The sequence below is a fragment of the Passer domesticus genome, chromosome 7 (genome assembly GCF_036417665.1).
Source record: "Passer domesticus isolate bPasDom1 chromosome 7, bPasDom1.hap1, whole genome shotgun sequence".
Classification (NCBI taxonomy): Eukaryota; Metazoa; Chordata; class Aves; order Passeriformes; family Passeridae; genus Passer; species Passer domesticus.
In genome coordinates, this window is record NC_087480.1 from 11,270,895 (window position 1) to 11,292,305 (window position 21,411).

Sequence of the window (21,411 nt, forward strand, 5' to 3'; positions counted from 1 at the left end):
TAATTTAAAAGGCAGGAAAAGTTCTTCCAATCAGCACATTCAAAATGGAAATCAAACCACAGCCTGCTCTGTACACTGCCACACCAAATATTCACATGTGAAGACTGGGGTGTAATAATTGTGGCACCAATTCTGCTCCCATACAAGCCAACACAACTGGCTTCCCTATTTGCCATCCCTGCCCCCTACTTGTCATACAGCAGCAGCCTGCAAATCAGCCAGCTGAAGGAGCAGGGAGAGGTTGCTCCAATACCTCCACCGTCTCCAGGCCACTACCCAAAAACTTCTCCATAAAACCCAGAGCAAACAGCCTGCCAAGAGCACTGTCCCAGCTGCTTTACCTCTCTCCAGGCCTGGAAACCCTGGAGCTCCTGGAAGGCCTGGTAAGCCAACAATCCCTTCATCTCCTGGAGGACCAGGTAGTCCTGGGTTTCCAGGGTCACCTGGAGCACCTATTAGAAAAAGAGGAAAGCAAGGAAGAAAACCTCATCAGAATTTCTGCTGAAATACTGTTCAGTCAATTACTGTAGTGGCCAATGATCTCTCAGACAGCAAAGGCTGCCAAGCTGTGAGCAGGAAGTCTGTTAGTCAAAGTTAGTAATATTGGGAAAAAATCCTTCTGAGCTGTTACAGAAGTTTTTCAAACTTGACTGAAGAAGAAAGAATAGGAGAGACCATGAAATTTGTTGCCTTATCTGTATGGCTTCAGAGACTGCTCCCATGCCTCAATCAGCTGTGGCATTAATTAAGCTAACTTTCATCAACAATATTCTTACCTCATTGGACAACAAATAACAGCAGAATGACATTTAGAGCACCCTTTACCATGCAGCACCAGGAAGCCATTTTTCCTTGGTACACTGAAGACAGATTGAAGTGTGTCTGTAGAGCAGACACAGCACTTGCCTGTGCTCACACCCAGTCTGTCTCCCAGGCAAGACATTTCATTCTGCCTTGAGACACATCATTTGAATGGCTTTCTTTAAATTCTGAAGTTATGGACAATTATATGTGTAGCCAAACAATACAGAAATAAAGAAAAAATAACGAGGGATGGATTAGACCAAATATACAATGTGGGAAAGTGTTAAAATACAGTAAGAAAGAAAGTTGGATCAGAAAAAGTGCTTTAAATGAGTTTCAAAAGAAAATGGAAATGTGTACCTGAAATGACTAGACCTTCCCTGTCAATAACGACAGGCGGACCTGGGGGACCAATGTCACCTAATTCACCCTGTGAAGAAAACAGATTGGTGCCACACTCAGATGGGTGATGGAGAGGAGGCTGCCTGTCAGGAAGCAGACTGTATTATGGTACCAATGTCTGCAGCCATTCACTGAGTAACCATCATTCTCTGTCTTGCTGAAGAATTCACTTTGTTCGGCTGCTCATAATCATCTGCTGTCATGACTTACATCGTTCCTGTCTGATGAAACTGATGGCTGCTTCAGATAAGATGGCTGCTTCTGTCCAGCCATCCTCTGAAGGTCTCCAATTACCTCAGTAGGAAGCACAGACATGTATATACAACATGTACTGGAGAGCAGTTATGTCAGCACACTGACCAATATCAGGTAGATAATATCTGTTCACTTTGTGGTGAAAGCTGCTATGAGTTATCTCATTTTTAAAAGCTTTCATCACTGCAGCTGTCTGTTGCCTTCAATACTGAATTTCAATAATAGAAGCTTACAGAAAATTTGACTGCTTCATAAAATCATCCAGGTAGAACAGGCAAGTTGTGACAAACTGCAGTGTCATTCCTTTCTCTCACTGACACTTTTAAAGAGTATCCTATTTGAAAGCACAAGCACAAAATTTGACTGTCATCCAAGCTGCCATCATATTTATAATATAAACACCAAGCAGTGAGTCAAGGCAGTGCACACTTCATTGCTTCTTCCAGTAATACTTCTCTGTACAGAAACATCTAATACTACTTCTTCCATGTACAAAACAGCCCTTCAATACTTGCATTTTACAAGTCTGCAATCTTGCTGGCAGATCAGTGTTTTCACAGCAAACTACTAGCTAATCATTTTCCACTCAGTTTCCAGCTCTCTGACTGCCCAAATTGTAAGATACCCATAAAATGTCTGCTATGCATCACCTATATTTAGTACAAGAAATTGAACACGTTCTCAGGCTTGTCCATACTTGTAGATCTGTGATCCAAGACTTCAGATAGCCTTGGCAACTATCTTAACATCAACTTACTTCGACCTAATCTTGGCTCAACGGTCCAATAAAAATGGCACTGCTGTAAGGATAAAAGAGACCAGAAAGGCTACACCTAGGATTCTAAGTCATGAAGTTCAATGATTAACATTGAAAAAATTATTAAAATACCTGAGTGTTCATGGCTCAGCAACAATTCATTTTTGTGCTTAACAATAAAGTGAATGGGGAACTGAAACATACTGAAAATGACGGTGAAATAGAGGCAAACAGGAGGTTTGATTGGAGCAATGATAGTTATTTATTCATACAAATACCTATAAAAAAACACAATGCTTTAGTGAGAAGTTACCTTCATGCCTTCAACTCCATCCAGTCCTGGATAGCCTGGAACACCTGGATGGCCCTGCAAAATCCCATAAGGGAACAATGATACACAGTGAGACACTAAGTGGTATTATTTTTCAGCTGAGACATCTGCAGAGCCTGGACTCAAATCACAAACCAAGTTCTTTGTCCTACCAAACATCTGAAGAAGGGTTAAATAAAGAGAAAACTGATGGCATCAATTTCTCAGCACTCACAAAATACCAGAGTTCCTTAAGGCCTCCTTGTGAAGATGGTGAGAACTTGTGAGCAGGCTGAAGGTGTGCAAATCAGAACACCTAGGAGTTCACACAGAACTGTAGAAATGCTTGCAAAACAAAGAGTCTAAAATGTTCTTTTCCTTGTCCCATACATTTTTCCCCCACTGTTTCCCCTTCTAAAAAATTATTGGCACCAAAACATTGGGTGACGCAGCATCTACTGATTTTGTACTTTCTACTTAGCTTAACTATTTCAATAAGGCAGGTATATTCATCCATCAGAGAACCTGAAGCCACAATATAAGTTTGTAGATCGTCAGCAGTTAGAGTGCTTCTGTAACTCTTAAGAACAGCAAAAAATAGAATAAATTTCACCTTTCTCCCTGGAATTCCTTCAGATCCATCCAGTCCCAAAAGACCCTAGAACAGCAAAGACATTAACTTTTAGAGGCTTCATCCCAGTTTGATCAGGCTTCAAATATCTCAGCATCAAAGAATTAAAAATTAAACTTTTCAAAAGGAGAAGCCACCACTGCCTTTCTTATCTCTCAATTATTAACAATAACAATTTAATGAATTTAACAAAATAACTGATAAAAGCAGGCTTATGTAATTTACTGTTTTTCTAATTGGCAGTTCAAGTTAAGGAAGTTAAGGAAGTCATGGTGTCTCAACTTACTAGGAACTTCGGTGTTACAACGTAATCACAAAACCAATAAATTTTAGTGTGGTGGAGACTTTCTATCAGACAGTTTATTCTGCACACAAAGAACAGAATGTCTTGGTCTTCCTGTTGCATAGGAGAACATCATGGCAGGGAATGAGGCTGTTGATGAACTGCCCACTTCATGTCTTTGAGAACAGGCATTTAAAGACTTGGTGAAGTTACCTACCCTGCCACCTGGTAAGCCAGGCACACCTTTTTCTCCTTTTTCTCCAACACCTCCAAAGCCCTGAGGAAAAATGTCAACATTAAATCTCTGTGATCTGTTTGGAATTGAACAGCACATCCCTAAGTAAAGGGAACACAAACCAATTTATTTATATAAACAGTACAATAGTGAGACAAAGGGAGCTGACTGTTTCTGCTGGGACTACTTTGTCCCAGAAAGAAAAGCTCCTATCAATCAGACTTGGCAGTATGTGCAGTACAGTACCTGCTTTATTCCCCAAGACTCCCATCCATTCAAACCATGGCATACATTTCAGTAGCAACTGCAAGTGACCCCATGTTACAGACAGCAAAGACCTGCCAATGCTACTCTGTATTCTATTCTACATTGAGAAATTCTTTCAAGTCTCATTTCTTAACAGCAGCAGCTCAAGGGAATGCTCAAAGCTTGCTTTTCCCTTCCAAAGGCCATGAATGACACAAAACTAACATTTTCATGCTCAACATATGGAAATGTTTGGTGGCTTTCCCAGTCAGCAAGAAGTATCAAATCCAGAGACAGAACACCAGGATTTAATTTCAGCAAGAGTTACAGTAGTTAAGCAATTTCCAGGCTTCAATCTTAAAATATCTTACAGTTGTGGTTAAGTTTGTACATATGTTCAATTTCACCAGCCTCAATGGGTCTCTTGTGATGCATAAAGCTAAGCATGGAACATGTCCAGAAAGGCTAATAACAAACTGTGCTTCATGTACAGGTTTTGCTTGCACGTATTTTTCCTAAGAACATCTGTACACTGAAGAAACTGGCAAACAATTTATCTTATTAGTCAGAAGTTCCCAAAAATATTTATTCCCTAAACTTATTGAAACAGCCTCTGTTTACAAAATGTTTTAAGCTGGGAAATAGCTCTCTGAAATTCAGGGGTAAATTGTTTTTCTTAATTCATATAGAGAAGATGCAACACCATGCTGAGTTGATCAGCACTAATATTAAACAGCCCATTTTAACTGGGTGTATGTGGATAGAAAGAAAGATCTGCATGTACTTTACAGCTTTAAAGTAAAACAACAATAATAAAGAGAATATAAAAATAAAAACAACACATAATAACAATAATAAATATAATAATAAATATATGTCTAGATATAATAAAAGGGGGGGAAAATAGGATTTTTTAAAATGTCTGTGGGACAAGGAAGACTGCCATCAAGTGGCCATGCCACGGGCAGAGCTCTGAGCAGGTCTGCAAACAGCAGGCTGCAGGTACTGAAATATGGGCAACTTTGCAAGTCTGTAGCAGGACAGTGTTATATTCTTTGCACCTACACGACAAAAAAACTATCAGATTACAGTTGCACTTTTCAAAAAGTCTTGTGAACATTTTAATCAGATTTTCAACGTTCTCTGGTGCCTAGAAACTCCTGTAGAGGCCTTGTGAGCTATTCAGAGGTGCTGCCCATCTAAGCCTGATTGGGCAGGTGTTAAAAACACTCCTCTGTCCTTACCGGGATGCCAGGCAATCCTTGGTCTCCAGGGAATCCTTGAGGACCTCGCTCTCCCTGGCAAGGGGCAAGAGACAAACACAATAAATCCCGGTGTCTGTGACAGCAAGACCTTCCCTGTCCACCCTCCGTGCTCCTGACACCTAAAGCAAAGCTGTGTCCTCTGTTTGCCAGCGAGTGCCCGGGGTTTGTGTCACCTTGTGCTGCATCAGAGTCTCAGCACAGAGCTGGTGATTCCCTGGCCACTGCCTGGCAACTGCTGCTCTGCTGCCCACAGCTGCTGCAAGGCAAACCAGGGGCATTTCATACCACCAGCTGGGAAACTGCACCGTGCCCAGTGCCTCGTGAGAGCAGCAGAACAGCACAGGATGGGACAGCAATGCTTTCACAACTCTGCTTACAAACTCCAGAGTGAGCCCAAAGGAATGGGGCTTGTCTGAGCCTCAGCTCACACTAATGTAAAGTGATCAAGTACAACAATCTCTGTCATTACTTTAGACACAGGGGTTCAGGCAAGCTCAGACTGGGCTCCCAAACCAGCCTGTATAAGTCCCAGATTAACTCAGTATGCCGAAATTTCAAGTGTCTAGAGAATCTTTAACTGAAGGACCACACAGATTTTATGAAAACACCAATGACCTAAATTCACATCTCAGTAATAACTGAGATTAATAATAAAGGTGAAAAAGTCTGATTATTTCAGAGTAGTGTGCACTAAAGCAAAAGAGCTGAGGCTTCCATTTATTTTTCTAAATTGATTTTTTTGCTTCAGCTGACACAATTTCATAAGTTCAACAAAAACAAACTACGGGTCACTTATTTTTAGTATTAATGACAAAAACTTTTAAATAGCTTCCAGATTTTTTCTGAGAGGTGTGTATTCTCTAGTGGTCCACAATGCCCTGAGCTATGAATACTTTTATTCAATAACCATTTGACAGAATAAACTGGCACAGAAAATTATTTTGATTTGGAAATATAACAGCTTTCACTGTTTAGTAATTTTGTTCATTCTTGAATGAAAGAGCATGGAGAGGGAGAGGGTTTGTAAACTGAATTTACAGACCTTTTCCCCTTGCTTCCCCTTTGGAAATCCCATGAATTCCAGTATTCCAGTGGATGGTGGGGGACCTGGAGGTCCAGGCAGCCCCACATCACCCTGTAGACAAAAGAGGGAGATATTAACATAGCAGACCATGCTTGATTTTCTATGGAAATGGCCTACAAATCAGAAGGAAAACTACTTCAATTATATCTTATGTATAGAAATCTGTGTGCCTGAATGCTGGCATGGGACTTTAGTCATGGGAATCAAAAGATCAGATGGAAAATCAGGATGAACAAAATGCATCTGTTTCCAAAGCCTTGTGTATATAAAACAAGCCAAGAAAAAAAAAGAAAAAAGGGCTCAGCTATTGAACCAACAGGAAAACATTGCAGAAAAACTTTGGGGAGAAATATGAAAGAAAATAAGAGAAGGAACAATTAGAATTTTGGAAGGCAGAGAACCAATTTTAATATCAGCAGAATGAAGTCCCAGATTGAGAACCTGAAGAAGCCCCATTTTGCCTGTGTAAACTCTGACTGCAAGACACCCATTTAGGATAGTGAGACTACAACTTACAAACCAGTTGACTCAAAGAACGTAAGGAAAGCCAGGAAGAATGAAGGCTTTGGAATAACTCAATACAACAGGTGATGGTCCAAAGAAATTGAGAAGTGGAGATTCAAAAGATGTCTAATGACCTCGGGTCTTGATAACCACAAAAATACTGCACTGACTTGAGATTTCCCCTGCTTCACTCAGAAAAGGCTCCCATCCTTTTTAGTGTACCAATAAATAAAGAAGCAGCAAGATTCTTTAGTATTTGAACTGCCAGTCAGTCCAAGAGAAGAAAAGAAAAAGGAAAAGAAGAAAATGCTAGAATCTAGCCACTTTCCAGAGAACCAAGCTGTGATGGAACTCTGGAGTATTATTTTTTGCTCTTTCCATAATAAAACAAGTTTCACTTACCTTTTCTCCTTTCTCTCCTTGAAAGCCTAGTCCCATGTTACCCTAGGAGAGAAAACAACCATGGATGAATGAATAATAAAACAACAGCAACAACACCACTCCTTATTATCTAAGCCCACAGCACTGTTAAACCCCAAAAAATAGGTGTAAAAAGAAAACAGGAAAGGTAGCTACTTACTTTTGGACCTGGTGGCCCAGGGGGACCCACTGGACCCTAAATGTAAACAAGATCAAGATTTTATTTCTTTTGACTTAATTAGGATGCAAACAATTGGAGCAATGCTGGATCTGCAGTGATACCTGAACCTTCTTGCCTCCAAAGCAAGAGCAACACATGTGCTCTCCAGTCATCACATCTCTAACAGCACAGCTCTTTGGCAACATCATTAAGAGAAAACTTCAACTGAAACCCAACAAAAGTGTAGTTGGGTTTTACCTGTGCCCAATAGAAATTCTCTTGTAGGATGTTGCAGAAGCAGCTCTAACACATCTCATGGTAGCAAAGGCTCCAAGCAGCAGAGGCCAGCCCATTCCCCCAGCCCTGGGATGAGGCAGTGCTCAGAGCAGTGTAACAAGGTTTGTGTTTGCAGAGAGCCCTGCAGAGCTCTGCTGGAGCCTCGTTTGCTGCTCTGGATGCCCAGAGAGGAGCCTTTGCTCTTGTGATCACATTAAACTACCCCAAACTGAGCACCTTGTGCTGGAAGGCAGCTGTGCTCAGTGTTTTCAGATGCACAGGCACTCTTGCTCATTGCCATGACACAAACAGACAAGAGAAAGGAAAACTGCCAGCAGCTGGAACTGTTCCATCAACAAGTGCAACAGCTGAGGTCTCTCACCTGCAAACCTGGTAATCCTATAGGGCCTGCAGGACCTATTGGACCTGGAAAACCTTTTGGGCCCTACAAAAAGAGCAGAGGACAAATAGAGGATGTGTAAAATTCACCTCATCTAATCCCACCCAAAGTGAGTCTCAGGAAACATTAAGCAATATCCCCTAATTAAGTAAGCCAATTTAAATATTAAAGCAATTTACATCATATTATTAGATGTACTTTGAAAATCAAAGTTACAAAGTTCAGTGGTAGAAGGGAGTTTGATTTGAAAAATGAATAATGAGATAGGTAATAGGAAAAATTGGACTACCATCATGTGGATCCACTCACACCCTTACAAATCTAGAATTGCTTACACTACTGGTATCAGACATGTAAATACACTTCCTACTAATTTGAAAAGGGTCCTTGAGAATCAATACCTGAAAATGTACCTACTTAATATTGTTTAAAATCATTATACCCCATATTAAACAACTTACAGGAACCCCATCCAGGCCAGGAAGACCATTTTCACCCTAAAAATCATAAATGCATACATAAAAATTACACATTATTGCAGAAAACTATAAGGAACATCAAGCTTTATATAAATAGAAATAGTTGATGTTAGTTAATATTAGATCAAGTGTAAATGGGAAAATATCTTGAAATCTATGCTTCTATATTTGAATTGGGTAATGGAGACCTCTAGAGAAATTGTAACCATTCTATTTATGTGTAACAAGAGAAAATAAAGTGACATTAAAAATATTAATTACAAAACCACTGAAAAAACACTATAAAAACTCTTATTATATGACTGCTATAAAATATGCAAAAGCACATCATCATAATAATAAATTATTTCCCATAATTATGAAAGTAAATTAATAAAGACCTATTTAACTTTTACGAACTTGTGAGTGTATATAATGTAGACAAAATTTTAGAGGAGTTCCTAATTTTGACCAACAAAGTCAGTGTGAGAGGCCTTACATCACAGAGTGAATTTTTCAATATTTTCAATATTTAACGAAGCATGTATGTAAACTGAGAATGTGACTGAAATTTTTAGTACCTTCCAGTACCAGAAGCACTGAGAGGCAGCTGGAATCTCACAGCAGAAGTTGTAACATGCACTGAACAGTAACAGGATGAGCAATGTCTCACCATCCCAGTATGGGATGAATAAGATCTCTTCAAAGACCAAGCAATTCCAGGCTCTGAGAGTATTCTGTGCTGCCATTAATGAGGTTATTACAAGGCCTTTTGCACAGCTCTGCACTGACACCATGAGCAATCAAAGCTGCAGTATCAGCCCTGCAACCTGTGGGACATCAAAGAGTTTCTGGTACTGCATTTTCTCCTGTGTGATGACAAGTCTTACCTTCATTCCTTTAAGACTGCCTTGAGCAAAAACAGGTTCTCCTTTAAGGCCTTTTGGACCAGGACGACCCTGATTTAAAAAAATAGTAAAAAATATTTTTTCTAAAAAATACTGCTTTAGTTTTAAATAATCTCTAATTAGCATAATGAACAAGGCAAACTCCTGGCTCCAGTTAACTGTAAAAGTACCACTGCTGCTTTGTCAGAGAAGCTGTGCTATAATGAGAACTAAAGATTTCCTGCAGCTTTAGAAAAACAAGGTTCTGCAAACATTTTCCCTGATATTTTCCTGTTTATATTAGATTTCCCTGTCATTTTAGGCCTTTGACAACCTTAGATCCTATTTGAACCTGTTTGATGTGGTATAACTCCCCTGTTCAAATACACATCAATGCCATTTAGAGGGACTTGGCAGGCTTGAGGGATGGGCCCATGTAAACTTCACCAAGTGCAAGATCCTGCAACTGAGTTGGGGCAATCCCAGCCACAGATTCAGGCGGGGCAATGACTGGATTGAAAGCAGCCCTGCAGAAGAACTTGGGGTACTTGTGGATGAAAAACTGTCAGTGTGAGTTTGCAGCCCAGCCAGCCACCCACATCCTGGGCTGCATCCAAAGTAGCGATGGCAGCAGGTGAGGGAAGGGATTCTACCCACAGGATAAAGTGGATAAGAAAATTGAGCTCTAACAACTCTAATAAACTTAGGGTTTTCTGGGTTCTTCCTAAGTTCTTGGCAGTTACTTCTCCAACAACGTCACAAAAAGCAAACCCTGGTTGAGTGATGACAGAACAGCACATCAGAGTTGGGACGTACAGGCAGTCCAGGTAGGCCAGGAAACCCATCGGGTCCAGAGAAGCCAGGGCTCCCAGTGGTGCCATTGCAGCCATCGAGGCCAGGCGGGCCTCTGGGTCCAGGCTGCCCAGGGTGACCCTGTGTGAAGGGAAAGAGAGAGAATGACCAACAGGATCTGTTATTTGCCAGTAATACTGCTGTCCCTAGAACACTGATATCTTCCTTCCAAATGGCAACACAAACAAAAAGAACTGCACAACTCCTGACAAGTTCAGCATATGGCAGTGTAACAGAACAAGCTTCTTCAGCCAGCTTTGTTTATCCTCCCTAAAGGTTAAATCCTAAAACAATGGCTTCATTCATCTGATTACCTTTTTCTCCAAGGGATACTTTTCTGAAGTACATAACTTGTGCATGAGTAGGTCCCAAAAGGGACCATCCCACAGCAGTGTGAACCATATGGAATGTAACAGTGTCAAACAGCACGCAAGGGTGCACCTGACACCAGGAATGGGAGCTGCTCATGTGAAAGAAAGGGCAGAGGCAGACTCAACAATACTGAGCATTTATAATCCAAATCTGCTTGGAGTTTCAGTGACTTCTCTTCCTCTCCAGTGTGGATTCCTTCTTTTAATAGATGAACAGATGTTAAAGCTCCAGTATCAGGCCATTCAAGCAGAACAGCTTTATTTGTTATATTAAACATAAGACCTTAGGCAAAGCAACTGGGAGAAAGACCCAATTAAACTAACAACATTTAAAAAAAAGTACTTGCAATGGCCAATTATTAAGCAAGCAGAGCAAAATGCAATTGTACCTAATTCTGATTTCACACATCTTTTGCCCTGGTATAGGTCTACTAATTTGACTAGAATTTACTCAGCATGGTACCAGTGCAAAGGAGACCAAAGTTTGGGACTTCAGGTGGTTTTTCTTCAGTGCCACATGAGTATATGAGGAAAGAAGACAGAAAGGCAGAACGGTCAGTCACAATGCCCAAGTGTCAGGCAGCTCCTATAAGTGAGTCCTGTGGCACTCAACAACATTGTTTTAAGGGAAGAAGAAAAATTAAACTTAGGGAGATAGTATCAGTAACTTGACAGTTCTCTCCCCCCTCTGTACACGGTGATCTTGACTCATCCCAAAAGTACTTTTGTTTGATCCCAAAGATTTGTCCTTAAGATATGGCACTAAGCAAGTTATGACTCACATTAGGAAAGTAAAAAATAAACATGGATAAAATGGAGATAAAGCAGAACGTTAGCAATTCTTCATGCCTGACACTTAAAATAAAACACATTTGCAACACCAAAGATCTTCCCAGTCCGAGCCAATAGCACATACTGAGATGAAACTCAATGAGAACTTTGCAGTAATGTAAAGCTTTTTATCTAAGGATCTTTAAATACCTTGAAAAAATGTGGGAATGCTATAACATAATTTTATAGATGGGAAGCTCAGGACACACAGTAGCAGGGTGATTTTCTCAAGGATGCAGAACAACTTAAGCCATATTTATGTAATTACTTGAGCTGATCACTGGCCTCAGCTGCTGCCAGGACAGCTATTCCACATTGCTGCTTATTCACACGTACCTCCTCCCTGTGCTGGCAGGGTAGGAAACAAACACAGCAGAGAAATAACTGTTCTATTTCTTAATGGGGTTAATTTCCAGTCAGATGAAGTCCTTGGTCCAGCTCATTTGGCAACTGCATTGAGATTTGTGCCAACAAAATCGAGAGGGACCTGACCTGCTTTCTGTCAGTCAACAAGGTACAAACTGAATCAATGTCAGGTGTGCCTCAACTGCACGATTAAGGCAGCTCACCCAGACAAGTATAAATTTGAGATTTAACAAGGAATGGAATGAAGTCATCCTAAAGTATTACCATCAGAGACCGCTGCATTAACAGCACCAGTTGCTCTGATGATTAGTCTGCTTGTCAAAATAACCACATGTGGTGTGCAAGCAGGGACTTGCCAGGCCCTGGTAAAGCAACTGGAGTAGGCTGAAGCAGCAATTTATTGCCACTTAGATTTTTCTCTTAGAAATTACTTAATTAATTTGATCCATGCAGGATATCATAGTCAAGAGCATCAAGTCTCTGACAGGACAGGCAGTGATTGCAGAGTCAGAGGCCAGAGCTGTCAGTGTCCACCATGTCTTTCACTTGGTTTACAGCATAAACAAGATCAGGAGCTATGTGGGAGAAGTGCACACGTATCTGGTTACAGCACAAGGTGACCAGCTGCAAGGTTTAGTGAAGCTGAAAGGGCCAACATCTGCCCCTCAGACTGAGACAACAGGGAGCCAAGCTGCTCCAGCTTTCCTGCTGGCCAAGAGCCAGCCTGTGGCACGCAGCTGCCGGGTGAGCCACGTCCTGGGAAACGCTTCGGGTGAGATCTCCTAACTCTCACACCAAGACAGCCTGTAAGAGGCCCAAAGGACTTTGGTGTCCTCTTAAAATGTGAGAAGCGCTTACAGAGAGAGGACATAAAATATGCTGATCACAATGATTTCTTATGTGTGCTAAATAAATCTGTGCCTCTGTCACTTAATCCCATGGCATCCGTGTCTGTGGCTCTGTGCCAAAGCATGACACAGACTGACACACAAGCACACACACATATTTTGTGTCTTTTGCTTTAGGAAAACAATCCACAGGATTTCCTACTTTAAAGCTAATCTGCAATCAGAGTTCATAATATTTTGTTTTAGGACCCTTATCTGAGGAGATATTGAACACCCACAAGTGACTTCCCTGAGAGTTGCTAAGTCCTGCCTTAAAAGAAGCTTTTTCCCAGGGGTTTAAAACACTGATTTAAAGAGCTGGTTTGACCTGAAAAAGTGGTGGTTAATAGTTCCATTGCTCTCACCTCCTCTAATTCCTGTTTTGGCAGATGTGCCAATTGAACACAAGCACCTCAATTGACTAAGGCACAAGACTTTCACAGACTTTACTTATACATGTCAGGGTGATTAGTTTACAGATCTGAGTTAAAACACAGGCTGGAGAGATGCTTGTGCTCCCTGTACTCACAAAAGGAGGCATTTGGTGTGAGACAGATAAGGAAATTTGAACTGGTTATCTGGGCCCTCCTTTATCTGACTCTTGCTGTACACTGACACTGTGATCCCAAGGAGCCTCTTTTGTAAATCAAACAGGGAAAAGGCAATCCCAACAGGACAGCTCAATAAATAATTAAAAACAGATAAACAAATGCAATTAGGGATGAATACAAAACTAACTGAATTAACAGTTTCATGGGTTGCTAAGCCAAGTGGCCTTTCTACAGCCATTGCCAAGTGCTTGAATTTACTCTAGGAAGGTCACAAAACTGCCTCTTCATACAGCTTTGGCTTTCATGCACAGACAAGGGCTCACTTATCATAAAAGTATTTCCTTCTAGAACTCCTTGGACACTTCATGAAAAGTTATATACATCTCCCAGCTTCAGCTCCAGCCTTTGCCAGAGGTGTCCTTGAATCGTGTCCTATAAGAAAAAATAAACTTCCCAAGTAGGACTAAGGATTTGAGGGCTTCTCCTACAGCATGACATGAAAGTCTAGCAATAAACACATGTAGCTGCTGTATTTACTAGGTTAAAGAGATTAGTCAGGCCAGCTGCAACAACATGATTTACTTGCCACCAGCATTCCCAAGGGAACTCTGTGGAATACCACTTCCCTTAAGGTCAGCAGTGGGATTCCCCTCTGAAAAAGAGCCTTGCCCATGGCCATGACTAAACTACACCTGCCCACCAACATACCTGCATACTACAAAGAATCTCTATTCATATTTGGATGTGCAGAGATAGCAAAATCTTTTTACTTCTCCCATCTTTCTCACACACACGTTCTCTCCTTTGCTCTACATTCCACATATCCATATGAAGTGCCTATATTGGTATACACTTCACAAAAAATCTTAAGTTACTCCCTATCCTGAAATGTAATGACAAAAGTAAAAATATTTACTCAAGCAGTGGTGGTTGCTATATTCACCCTACAATGGAAGCATTTATCTTAGTGGTTATAATGTAAGCAGTATGAAAAAGTTTCCCTTTCCCCTTTTTCTGCCCTGCAGTTGTAGCACAGAAGAGCCACAGTGTTGAGCACTTTGCTACTCATGACCAGCAAAATCTGCCTCTTTCCCATTCACCCACCTGCAGAATGTTACAAAGCAGAGTAGATCTGCATATTCTGGAAGTTTGAATCCTCTCATCTGCCTCCCTGCTCTCCCCTTGGAATGCCTGTCGCTGCCAACTACCTGGCAATGGCTGCTGCTCTATCTCTGCCTCCCCTCATGTTGGGAATCCCCTTCTCCAGAGCCTCGTCTGAAAAAACACCCTGAGAACAGCATGTTCCCACAGTGTGTTCAATTAAATTAAGTATTATGGGAACAGCTTGTTCTCTTCAGACCTAGACAGTTGGCTGGTGGTAAAAGAAAAAAATAGCAGCAAGGGAGTAGAGCAGGAGAGAAAACAGGCAAGGATGAGCAGAGGGGGACTAAAGGACAAGGGCCAGGAAGGAACTGGAATCAAATAAGTTCATTTACAAGGCCAACTGATTTTCAGCCAATCTATCACAACTATTCAGTTTTTTGATATGAAGTAAGAAAACACAGCTCAATTGTTGGAGCTCCTGGCCGTCTGAGAAAGCAGGGAAGATGAGAAAGAGTATGAGCACAGTCTGAAGGCACAATGACACACAGGATGGAAAAATTCCACCAAGAAAATAAAGTAATTCTAATATCAGAAGGAGAAAGTAGGATAAGCCAAATGGTGTAGAAAGAGTAAGGAAGTTTGGGGCAATTTCTAAAGTGGATCCAGTTAAAGTTCCCCTGAGATACAGCAAGATACCTCTGCAAAAATCATTGGAGAAACCAAGCAAAAGAAAGCTGGCCAAAACACTCTAGGCACATAATTTTTTTATAAACTGTCTCTAGAATGTAAAGTTCTAAAGAATGAAAGAAACAAAAAGTTCCTGGTGGCTAGGAAAAGTGGTTACCTACCTGTCACCTGATCTAAAGCAGGACTAGAACCCAGAAGAGGATTAAGGGTAATCTGGAGAGCCTCAGCTCTCATCACTGCTTCCATTCATGTCAGAGCAAAAGATGATTGAGGGAGACCTGGTAACAGCCATCACATACAAGAAGGCTACTACAAAGCAAAAGTGAACAATCTTCTCTTTGTGTCCCTCATCAGTAACATGAGAACTAAGAGCTTTAAACTGCAGAAAGAAAGACTGAAGTTAGGCATTAGCAAAGCTTTTCTAATAGAGAAGTTAGTCTCTATCATCACAAGGTTTTAAGAACTGGTTAGGAAACACATGTTAAAAATGGCCTGAAGCACAGCTGATCATGCCTGGTTGACTCCCTGAGGCCCCTGTCCATTCTGGAAGTCTTTGATTTTATGCAACAGGGGTTTTTAGGCAGTGCTGAGGGAACATGGTGCTGAAAGAAAAGCTAATCAATCATGCAAACGATCCCCATGTAACTCAGGTTCACTTTCTGATATGTATCAGCTTCCTATTGTCTTACAAAGCAGCGTGGAATCACCAGGTGGATTAACAAACACACCCATCTTCCTCCAGACAGAGGCAAACAATTGCAAGGTACACTATGCATGTGCTATTCTAGTGATTTATATTTACATATGCAAACTTACTGGGATCCCATTGATGCCCTGGAATCCTGGAACTCCCATTGGACCCTGAAGAAAAAGCACACATTATATTTCACTTCACTGGTCTGTATATTTCAGTCACCTGTGAGATACTTTTCACTCCAACACTCAGTCTTGGACTTCTGCTTTCCAAACCAAAAGGAACAAACTATCACAGGCAGATTCCCTCTGACCACAGGGGTCAGTGAAGACAGGAACTGAGCATCTGAGCTTGACTGGATGCCAAATGAGTGTTTCGGGAATGTTTTAATCAGGCAATTTAAACTAAAAATATAATCTACTGCACATCTGGGGAAAACAAGATGCCAGGAAAATAAACAACCTGCTGTAAATTTAACCCTTGTCTTTCCAAGAGTTTCAACAAAACTTACATATTTTTCTGTCTGTAGTTGGATAGGACCCCCAGAGATATGCAGACCACTGCATTAACTACAGACTGCCCAAGCTACAAATAATTGCCACATCTTGTTGCCCTGCTCTGAATAGTAGCAAAACAGACTGTGTAAGGAGAATACCCTAAATTGTTCTTCTTTGGAAAGGTAAAATATATTTGTCTTGCAAGGGATGAAGAGAGAGAGAATCTTATGGCATGCTGGTATTGCATATGTATCATTTCAGGGGACAGAAACAGTTCTGGAATATTTTTTTTTTCAGTGCAAAGAAATTGTTTCCAATCTTGCACATTGCATTCATTGATACCTACACCTTATGGGCTACTCCATTGATTATGATGTAGTTTATTGTATTCTTTTTGTTAGAAATAACTTTGCACCTGCAAAACCAAACTGCAGATTTTGTTTAGTACCCATTCTTTTTGCTTTTCTAGACACCAGCTCAGGATCTCCTGCACAGGAACCAGTCCCATGTCTCCCTGAACAGAGTGTGAATAATAGCCATCTACCCCTGGGCATATGAAGTGACAGACTGTTTGCAACAGCAATATTCATTTGGCTGTAGCTCATCTACCAGGATGGCTACACCGTTCAGTAGCTTTAGCATCTGTATTCTTATTCAAAAATAAATGCAGACAATTCTCTAAAGATACTGTTGAAATGCAATTGTATTTTTATCCCTGGACACACAGCCCAAGATTATCTTTATCCACTCAAAAATATACACAAGGCCATAGAACTATTGCAGGGACAGAAAAGTCACTGCTGAGCCTACCTTGTCACCTTTCTGTCCAGCTGGTCCAGGAGGGCCCACTGCTCCTCTCTCACCTTTTGCTCCAGGCAAACCTTCAGGGCCAGTGAATCCAGGTGCTCCTATTGGTCCTTGAAGCCCAATTGGTCCTGGTCGACCCTAATATATACATTAAAAACAAGTCAATGCATCATGTCCACAAACTCCTCTGTAATTACTCTTTCCAACTCAACTTTTAATGCAATTTGATACCTCTCTGGGTAGTTAGGACATCCTAAAGTTTTCCCTGTTCATTTTCAGACAAAGACTGCCCAAAATTGCACACAGGACTCAAGATGGGGCGACACCAACACAGAGTAGAGAAGGACAACCACCTCCCTAAACTGTCTGGTGATGATGTGCTGAATCATTAAGGTTGCAAGATTCTCCAAGATCAAGTTCAGCCTTTTACTGAATACCACCATGCACACTAAACCATATTACCAAGTGCCACATCTGTTCATTCTTTGAACAACTCCAGGCATGGCGACTCCATTATGTTCCACTTCTTAATCACTCTGCAGTGAAGAAATTTTTCCGACTATCCAGCCTGAGTCTCCCCAGGCACTTGAGGCCATTTCCCCTTGCTGGTTGCCCACAAGAGGCCGGTCCCCACCTCACCCCAGCCTCCTTTCAGAAAGCCATGGGGTCCCTACCGAGCCTTCACAGCTCCAGGCTAAACAAGCCCAGCTCCACCAGGCGCTCCCATCACACCTGTGCCCCAGACCCTGGAGCTGCTTCCCTGCCCTTCCCTGGACACACCGCAGCCCCTCATTGTGCGGGTCACGGGCAGAATTCCCCTTTTCCCGGAGGATCCCAAGGCAGGAGGAGCGGCGCGCTCGGCGGGTGCAGTGCCGGGCGTGGCCGGCAGAGGGCGCGGCCTGCGCGGGATGGCGCTGCCGGCTGGCCCGGCCCGGCCCGGCGTTACCACACCCGCAGTGCCCGGCCCGGCCAAGCCCGGCCCGGCGTTACCACACCCGCAGTGTCCGGCCCGGCCCGGCGTTACCACACTCGCAGTGCCCGGCCCGGCCCGGCCCGGCCCGGCGTTACCACACCCGCAGTGCCCGGCCCGGCCCGGCGTTACCACACCCGCAGTGCCCGGCCCGGCGTTACCACACCCGCAGTGCCCGGCCCGGCCCGGCCCGGCGTTACCACACTCGCAGTGCCCGGCCCGGCCCGGCCAAGCCCGGCCCGGCGTTACCGCGCTCACGGTGCCCGGCCCGGCCCGGCCCGGCCCGGCGTTACCGCGCTCCCCTGTGGGCCGTGTCCAGAGAACAGCACAGACACCGCGCTAAGCTCCCACAGTGTCACCAGAAAATGCGGTTCATGGCTATGCCTTCCGCCGGCAAGACAATCATGGATTACACAAAATTACCCACGTAAAGGATCGAGACTTACAGTAAAATGGAATAGAGGAGGAAATTATAAAAACCCCACACCTTAATAATTCCACCACATAAATCCCTCTGTTTTTCATTCTCATGTCCATGGAAGTGTGCTTCCCTTCTACTTCCCTAACTCCGTAAAACAGCAGAAGGAATGCAGCTCCCTGCTGCAAGTGCTTTAGTAATCTCAGCTGGAGACATACAAAGCCCTGACTCAAGGCTTGGCAGGTAAAAGACTTTTATCGTTAATTTAAAAAATGCGTTGTTACATGTTTAAAATCAAGCAAAGTGAAGCAAAGTGTACATGACTTTAAAAATTCTTTTTCCAGGATCATTTTTAGTACCTGTTTAGGCTAAAATATTTTTTCCCATATTCCATGTGTCTTTCTTCACGTTGCAGTTTTCTTTTAACTGCAACAATTCTCCCATATCACTGTTTCTGTTGAGATTGTTTCATCCTGGCCTTTTAACGGAGGTCAAGTGCATGTTTGATATTTCATACCTTTTCTGTCTAGACACTGTCCATAGTGTGCACTTCCAGAGGCACAGACTCACATCTGAAAATGCTTTTATGTTGATTATTTTTAGCTTTCTTCACTCTGGGCTAATTATCAATGGAATCCTTTCTTCACTCTGAGCTAATTATCAATGGAATCCTTTACATTGGAAACTATATAATCAGAACATTAATCCCCAAATCTTCAGCTGCCCTTGGCAACCATACACAACAAGATACATTAAAAATCACGTGCTTTGCTCTCACTTCAAAAAGTTAAAGCTGAGACTGAATTTCCCATAATCACGAGCAATTCAGAGGCTTTCAGGCAACAATTCAATTACACAGCATGGATTGTGGACTGTTTACCTCCAGGCACCACAGCAGTGCTGAGGCATAACCTGAAAATGGGCACAGTTACACTTAGAGTCCTACTTACCTCTCACAAAAGAAATGACATCCAAGAGCCCACCAAGTTTGTAGAGAAAAGACACTGTGAATTCCTCATTTGTTTGAATTGCTAATACTTCTGTATTTCATTAGCTTGATTGCCTGGTTAATGACAGTGTTTCACAATGACTGGAACTGATGGAAATTAACATTTTAGGAGGCTTTTGTTTTGCTCTGCTGCAGGTGGCTGAGAGAAATATATCTAGACTGGAGAGTAAAGGCCAGCAACTACACCTTCTCCTTGTGTTTGGATGAGCAGCTCTGTGACAGAAGAATTAAATATGTCCTCTGTGATTTCAGGGCCCACAGCCCCATTCAGGGCTCTCTCCTGCATTAGTGCCCTACAAGAAAGATTTTAACAGCACTCGATTTTCTCCAGTGCCTTGGAGTGTCACTAAAGCATAAGGACACAGTAAAGTGCTTCTAATCTTTCTGATAATGTGATTATGCCATGATAATCAGGCTCTCAAGAATTCCCACTGTTTCTTTTGAAGTCTTTGTGGATGGAAATCATGTTTTCTATGCTGAAACAAAGGACTTGCCTTCACTGCTAAAAAAGCAGTATTTTTCGTCACTCAGCAGCACTCCCATGAACTGTTCCAAGATCAGAGCATTCTAAAGAGCAGGCACAGTGGCATGCAGGAGCAACTCAAGGATAACAGCACAATGAAGACTCAGGTTTTACCACAAGATAAACCAGAGCTCAGTGCCAGGTGGAACTTCTGTCTGACCTCAATGTGCTTACCTAGTCTTTACTGGGCATTAGCACCAGGATTGCTCTTACTTATCCCAAGGATAAAAAGGATGAAAAAACTCCTAGCAGTGAGGACAAGCTGAAATATAAAATGTGGATTACATCAAACAGAAACTACAATGAATCAACAGAGCTCCCTATATTTAATCTTTAATGTTCAACATATATTACACAGTAGCCTGCAGAAAAGCCATTAGCAATTAATGCAAGTGGTTTGGTTTCCCAGATGAATGATAATTGTTTTTAATAACAGGAAAATTACAGAATGATAATAACACCAAGCAATAGCAAAGCCAGTGAAATTACTGTGACTTGTGAATGTTCTCTCAAATGCCCACTAGAATTTCCTATGTGAAATCTATGACCTGCATTCTCAAACACATTTGTGCACCAGGCTTTTAAAATGCAGCAGCACTAAATGAGATGCCTGTCTGTAATGAATATGATGCTGGTAAAAATAGCATTATTTTTTTATATACCTGAGCATCTTCATAGCTAATTTTGGATTCTGACCAATTTTGTGTCACAGGATCAGCATTAATCATGTGCATCTCTATTATGCACATATCCACTGCAAACCATTACAAATACACAGCTGGCTCAGACATTCAGCTTTCCATTCTCAATGTGTGGTAAGCAACAGCAAAAAATGCCTGGAAAAGGAACCTCCCATTGCTTCCGAGTCACCACTCTGCAGAAGGCAGTAAAACCAAACAGCCTGAAAGTGTAATTTGATGGCAGTGTCCTTCAAGATGGAAAAGGTTCTGCAACATGTACCTTCTCCCTTATACCCTTTTAAATTCATCTCTGGCCCAGGGTGTCATGAGGTGTCACTTGAACACAGGGTAATGATGGGGCCTCTGCTGCTGCACAACCCAGCACATCACAGTTTCTCTATTGTCCCTACTCCTTTTGCCAACTCTAATACCCCACGTAAATTTTCGCCCACTGAAGCAGAGCTGCTGCACATAGCACTGCAAATTCCAAACATTCTTTTATTTCCCATTGCCTCTGTGAGCTTGGAGAATAAAGCGTAAATCTGTTTGATTTGTCACTGTGTAAAGGAACACACATGGAAGTGGTATGGAACCACTGGATAGGCCCCTTATTTCTGGGACAAAAAAAAAAACAACCAAGCACGTACTTACAATTCAACTGGCCAAAGTCACTGTCAAATACCAACTCAGTGATTCATCACCATAAAAAACACTGGAACCCACTAAGATAAATCTAGCAGCTCTGGTAACTAAGCAGAAAATACTACTGATCAGGAAGGGCAGAAAT

The 21,411-nt window shown here is 42.1% G+C and overlaps 2 protein-coding genes across 6 annotated transcripts in view; one reads left to right on the forward strand and one right to left on the reverse strand.

The window, feature by feature from the left end:
* COL4A6 (collagen type IV alpha 6 chain) overlaps positions 1 to 21,411 on the reverse strand; it is an 84,509-nt gene that overhangs the window by 25,168 nt on the left and 37,930 nt on the right. For 3 of the 5 annotated variants that reach the window (XM_064426850.1, XM_064426849.1, XM_064426851.1), the window contains 15 exons: positions 17,028 to 17,162; positions 15,843 to 15,887; positions 10,194 to 10,310; positions 9,381 to 9,449; positions 8,494 to 8,529; positions 8,015 to 8,077; positions 7,357 to 7,392; positions 7,179 to 7,220; positions 6,231 to 6,323; positions 5,168 to 5,221; positions 3,660 to 3,719; positions 3,142 to 3,186; positions 2,532 to 2,585; positions 1,165 to 1,234; positions 342 to 452 (listed from right to left, as the gene is read on the reverse strand). In XM_064426850.1, the coding sequence (XP_064282920.1) occupies positions 342 to 452; positions 1,165 to 1,234; positions 2,532 to 2,585; positions 3,142 to 3,186; positions 3,660 to 3,719; positions 5,168 to 5,221; positions 6,231 to 6,323; positions 7,179 to 7,220; positions 7,357 to 7,392; positions 8,015 to 8,077; positions 8,494 to 8,529; positions 9,381 to 9,449; positions 10,194 to 10,310; positions 15,843 to 15,881 (889 nt within the window). In that variant the 5' untranslated portion in view covers positions 15,882 to 15,887; positions 17,028 to 17,162. Of the gene's footprint in view, positions 1 to 341; positions 453 to 1,164; positions 1,235 to 2,531; positions 2,586 to 3,141; positions 3,187 to 3,659; positions 3,720 to 5,167; positions 5,222 to 6,230; positions 6,324 to 7,178; positions 7,221 to 7,356; positions 7,393 to 8,014; positions 8,078 to 8,493; positions 8,530 to 9,380; positions 9,450 to 10,193; positions 10,311 to 15,842; positions 15,888 to 17,027; positions 17,163 to 17,486; positions 17,644 to 18,481; positions 18,596 to 21,411 lie in introns of those variants that run through there. The other 2 variants (XM_064426852.1, XM_064426847.1) reach the window with 2 other exon arrangements.
* LOC135304069 (uncharacterized) lies at positions 17,686 to 19,812 on the forward strand. The gene is made up of 3 exons (XM_064426348.1): positions 17,686 to 17,690; positions 17,810 to 18,655; positions 19,557 to 19,812. The coding sequence occupies exons 1-2, from the start codon at positions 17,686 to 17,688 to the stop codon at positions 18,423 to 18,425; spliced, it is 621 nt and encodes a 206-aa protein (XP_064282418.1). The 3' UTR covers positions 18,426 to 18,655; positions 19,557 to 19,812.